Source organism: Oncorhynchus masou, chromosome 2, assembly GCF_036934945.1.
Source record: "Oncorhynchus masou masou isolate Uvic2021 chromosome 2, UVic_Omas_1.1, whole genome shotgun sequence".
In the NCBI taxonomy this organism is placed as follows: domain Eukaryota; kingdom Metazoa; phylum Chordata; class Actinopteri; order Salmoniformes; family Salmonidae; genus Oncorhynchus; species Oncorhynchus masou.
In genome coordinates this window covers 3,064,809-3,069,808 of record NC_088213.1, presented here as the reverse complement: position 1 = coordinate 3,069,808, position 5,000 = coordinate 3,064,809, and the positions used below count along the sequence as shown (strand labels likewise).

The 5,000-nt window shown below is 49.2% G+C and overlaps 1 protein-coding gene across 1 annotated transcript in view; it reads right to left on the bottom strand.

Annotated features, from left to right (window-relative positions):
- LOC135552155 (ATP-binding cassette sub-family C member 12-like) overlaps positions 1 to 2,750 on the bottom strand; it is a 128,223-nt gene extending 125,473 nt beyond the window's left edge. Inside the window, exons 1-2 of the mRNA XM_064983604.1 lie at positions 2,591 to 2,750; positions 603 to 749 (exon numbers count right to left, since the gene is read on the bottom strand). Coding sequence (XP_064839676.1) covers positions 603 to 749; positions 2,591 to 2,712 — 269 coding nt within the window. The 5' untranslated portion in view covers positions 2,713 to 2,750. The remainder of the gene's footprint in view (positions 1 to 602; positions 750 to 2,590) is intronic.
- Positions 2,751 to 5,000: the final 2,250 nt, after the last annotated feature.

The following is a 5,000-nucleotide window of genomic DNA, read 5'->3' as shown; positions in this document are numbered from 1 at the left end:
ACAGATAACACCTACGTCTGCCAAATGACTTAAATGTAAATGTAAATGTATTTACCTCAGTGGGCTAACCCTGTCTGAAACCTGAAGAGTTGACTAAACTTTCACAGATAACCCCTTAAACCCAGTGGACTAACCCAGTCTTTAGCCATGCTAACCTGTGTTCGATACCCAGTCCATTACACATTCATTGTCATAAACAAACCTTTTCCCATTGACAGATAAGTCCAGGGCTTTAGCTCAGTGGGCTAACACGATTCAAAACCCGGTTGGTTATAGATTCTTGGTGCGAGTCCCACATTCACAATGAGTCCCACCTCTTCCCATTGACAGACAATGCTTAGGCATTAGCTCAGTGGGCTAACTCGGGTTAACATGATGAGTCCCTCCTCTTCCCATTGACAGACAATGCCTAGGCATTAGCTCAGTGGGCTAACTCTGTTTAACATAATGAGTCCCACCTCTTCCCAATGACAGACAATGCCTAGGCATTAGCTCAGTGGGCTAACTCTGGTTAACATAATGAGTCCCACCTCTTCCCATTGACAGACAATGCCTAGGCATTAGCTCAGTGGGCTAACTCGGGATAACATAAAGAGTCCCACCTCTTCCCATTGGTTTCGGCCCCATCATGAGAAGACAGAGACAGGGAGCTCCTGTCCAGTTGGTTCCTGAACAGGCTCCACATCATGGGAGTCATCCAGGCAAACGAGGTGAAGGAGAAGAAGCCCGCATCGTCCATGGGGTTGGACCTGGACAGAGACAGACAACATCAGGGTGCAACAACAATTACACACACTGTTGTATGAAAAGATCCAATCCCATAGAGGGGTATTATGGGTTAGGGTTATTATGGCTATTATGGGTTAGGGGTTATTATGGGTTAGGGTTATTATGGCTTAGGGGTTATTATGGGTTAGGGGTTAGGGGTATTATGGGTTAGGGGTTAGGGGTATTATGGGTTAGGGTTATTATGGGTTAGGGTTATTATGGCTTAGGGGTTATTATGGGTTAGGGGTTAGGGGTATTATGGGTTAGGGGTTAGGGGTATTATGGGTTAGGGTTATTATGGGTTAGGGGTTAGGGGTATTATGGGTTAGGGGTATTATGGGTTAGGGGTTAGGTGTATTATGGGTTAGGGTTATTATGGGTTAGGGGTTAGGGGTATTATGGGTTAGGGTTATTATGGGTTAGGGGCTATTATGGGTTAGGGGTATTATGGGTTAGGGTTATTATGGGTTAGGGGCTATTATGGGTTAGGGGTATTATGAGTTAGGGCTATTATGGGTTAGGGGTTAGGGGTATTATGGGTTAGGGTTATTATGGGTTTGGGGCTATTATGGGTTAGGGGTTAGGGGTATTATGGGTTAGGGTTATTATGGGTTAGGGGTTAGGGGTATTATGGGTTAGGGGTATTATGGGTTAGGGTTATTATGGGTTAGGGGTATTATGGGTTAGGGTCATTATGGGTTAGGGTTATAATAGAATAGGGGTTTTTATGGGGTAGGGTTATTATGGGTTAGGGGGTAGGGTTAGGGGGTAGGGTTATTAGGAGGTAGGTATTTTAGGGGGTAGGGGGTAGGTGGTAGGGTTATTCGGGGTTAGGGGTAGGGTTATTAGGGGGTAGGGGGTAGGGTTATTAGGGGTTAAGGGGTAGGGTTATTAAGGGTGTAGGGGGTAGGGTTATTAAGGGGTAGGGGTAGGGTTATTAGGGGTAGGGGGTTGGCGGTAGGGTTATTAGGGGTTAAGGGGTAGAGTTAGAGGGTAGGGTTATTAGGGGTAGGGGTAGGGGGAAGGTTATTATGGATTAGGGGTTAGGGTTATTATGGTTTAGGGGGTAGAGTTAGAATGTAGGGTTATTAGGGAGTAGGGGTTAGGGTTATTATGGGTTAGGGGTAGAGTTAGAGTGTAGGGTTATTAGGGAGTAGGGGTTAGGGTCATTATGGGTTAGTGGATAGGGTTAGAGTGTAGGGTTATTAGGGAGTAGGGGTTAGGGGTTAGGGTCATTATGGGTTAGGGGGTAGGGTTAGAGTGTAGGGTTATTAGGGAGTAGGGGTTAGGGGTTAGGGTCATTATGGGTTAGGGGGTAGGGTAAGAGTGTAGGGTTATTAGGGAGTAGGGGTTAGGGGTTAGGGTCATTATGGGTTAGGGGGTAGGGTTTGAGTGTAGGGTTTATTAGGGGGTAGGGGTTAGGGTCATTATGGGTTAGGGGGTAGGGTTAGAGTGTAGGGTTATCAGGGAGTAGGGGTTAGGGGTTAGGGTTATTAGGGAGTAGGGGTTAGGGGTTAGGGTTATTATGGGTTAGGGGGTAGGGTTAGAGTTTAGGGTTATTAGGGAGTAGGGGTTAGGGTTAGGGTTATTAGGGAGTAAGGGTTAGGGTTATTAGGGGGTAGGGTTTAGGGGTTAGGGTCATTATGGGTTAGGGGATAGGGTTAGAGTGTAGGGTTATTATGGAGTAGGGGTTAGGGGTTAGGGTTATTAGGGAGTAGGGGTTAGGGGTTAGGGTTATTATGGGTTAGGGGTATTATAGGTTACCGGTTAGGGTTATTATGGGGTAGGGGGTAGGGGTTAGAGGTGTGTTTTTGGGACTTACTTGTTTGAGAAGCGGAATGGGATCATGTTCTGCAGGCTGGTGTGGTACTTGAGGTGTTTGTTGGGAGGGGGGTCCTCTTCCCTGTAGTCCAGGGAAGGTAGGCCCTCTGGATTCATCTCCATGGTGGCATTACATTCAAAATTCCATAGAACACTATCACTTCTTTTCCTCTGTACATGGAGAAAGGAGGGGGAGAGGGAGAGAGACAATTGCACTATAACAAGCCTTTATATCAAATGTACCATCATAGAGTGTATTGTAACCAAGCAAGGGACAAATGTACCCCAAGCTTCAATGTCAGAATCAAAGACAACAACTAAATCCACAGGGAAACAAGATGGCAGAGAGAGAGAGAAAGACCACAGGAAAACAAGATGGCAGAGAGAGAGAGAGAGAGAGAGAGAGACCACAGGGAAACAAGATGGCAGGGAGAGAGAGAGAGAGAGAGAGACCACAGGGAAACAAGATGGCAGAGAGAGAGAGTAAGACCACAGGGAAACAAAATGGCAGAGAGAGAGAGAGAGACCACAGGGAAACAAGATGGCAGAGAGAGAGAGAGACCACAGGGAAACAAGATGGCAGAGAGAGAGAGAGAGAGAGAGAGAGAGAGAGAGAGAGAGAGAAAGAGAGAGACCACAGGGAAACAAGATGGCAGAGAGAGAGAGACCACAGGGAAACAAGATGGCAGAGAGAGAGAGCGACAGACCACAGGGAAACAAGATGGCAGAGAGAGAGAGAGAGAGAGTGACCATGGGGAAACAAGATGGCAGAGAGAGAGAGAGAGAGAGAGAGAGAGAGAGAGAGAGAGAGAGAGAGAGAGAGAGAGAGAGAGAGAGAGAGAGAGAGAGAGACCACAGGGAAACAAGATGGCAGAGAGAGAGAGCCAGGGAAACAAGATGGCAGAGAGAGGGAAGACAGGGAAACAAGATGGCAGAGAGAGAGAGAGAGAGAGAGAGAGAGAGAGAGAGAGAGAGAGAGAGTGACCATGGGGGGAAACAAGATGGGGAGAGACCACAGGGAAACAAGGTGGAAAACAAGGTGGCAGAGAGAGAGAGAGAGAGAGAGAGAGAGAGAGAGAGACCACAGGGAAACAAGGTGGCAGAGAGAGAGAGACCACAGGGAAACAAGGTGGCAGAGAGAGAGAGAGAGAGAGATACCACAGGGAAACAAGATGGCAGAGAGAGAGAGAGAGAGAGACCCCAGGGAAACAAGATGGCAGAGAGAGAGAGAGACAGAGATGGAATCAAATGGCAAATATATTCAAGAGAATATACTTTTTCCCAAACACAAAGTGGCTAAACTCTGGTGCCCAAACACTAGGCCCTGGAGCTGTTGTCAGAGGACAAACACTAGGCCCTGGAGCTGTTGTCAGAGGACAAACATTAGGTCCTGGAGCTGTTGTCAGAGGACAAACACGAGGCCCTGGAGCTGTTGTCAGAGGACAGACTCGGGTCCCCCAGTCACACCATAATTCACAAGGGAACAAACGACCTGAGGGCCCAGCAGGAAAGGGAATGATTGAACAAGCTTCTTCTACTTTCCCCCAACGCACAAGTGGTTACATTCACCCTGCTACCATACAGCGGGTGAATGCAAGCATTTCCCTGGACTGTGAGGCCCAGACCAGTGAGACACCCTCCCAGACCTGCAAAGACCCCCCCCCCCTCCCAGAAGGACCTGCACCAAGATAACCCACTCCACACCCCTACACCAAGACCACAGCATCACCAGCCACACCCCAACCAGCCGAGACCCACCCCCAAAAAAAACACCCATACACCAGCCCAAACCCCATCCTGCGACAGGCCCAACCCCCACTAATACACCTACCCAAGCCCCATCCTGAGACAGACCCAATCCCCACTAAGACACCCTCCCAAGCTCCATCCTGAGACAGGCCCAACCCCACTAATAAAAGCACCCAAACCCCATCCTGCGACAGGCCCAACCCCCACCAGGCCCAACCCCCACTAATACACCTACCCAAGCCCCATCCTGAGACAGACCCAACCCCCACTAATAAACCCACCCAAGCCCCATCCTGAGACAGGCCCAACCCCACCAGGCCCAACCCCCACTAATTCCCTCCCCAAGCCCCATCCTGAGACAGACCCAACCCCACTAATTCGCCTGCCCAAGCCCCATCCTGAGACAGACCCAACCCCCACTAATTCGCCTGCCCAAGCCCCATCCTGAGACAGACCCAACCCCCGCTAATACACCCGCCCAAGCCCCATCCTGAGACAGACCCAACCCCCGCTAATACACCCGCCCAAGCCCCATCCTGAGACCTAAGAGTATGTATCAGATGTTCAATGTTACGATCTAATCCTGGAATATCCAAGGTCTGAGGCCATCAATAAATCAGAAATACAGACATTATCATCCTGCAAGAAACCTGGAGGAGACA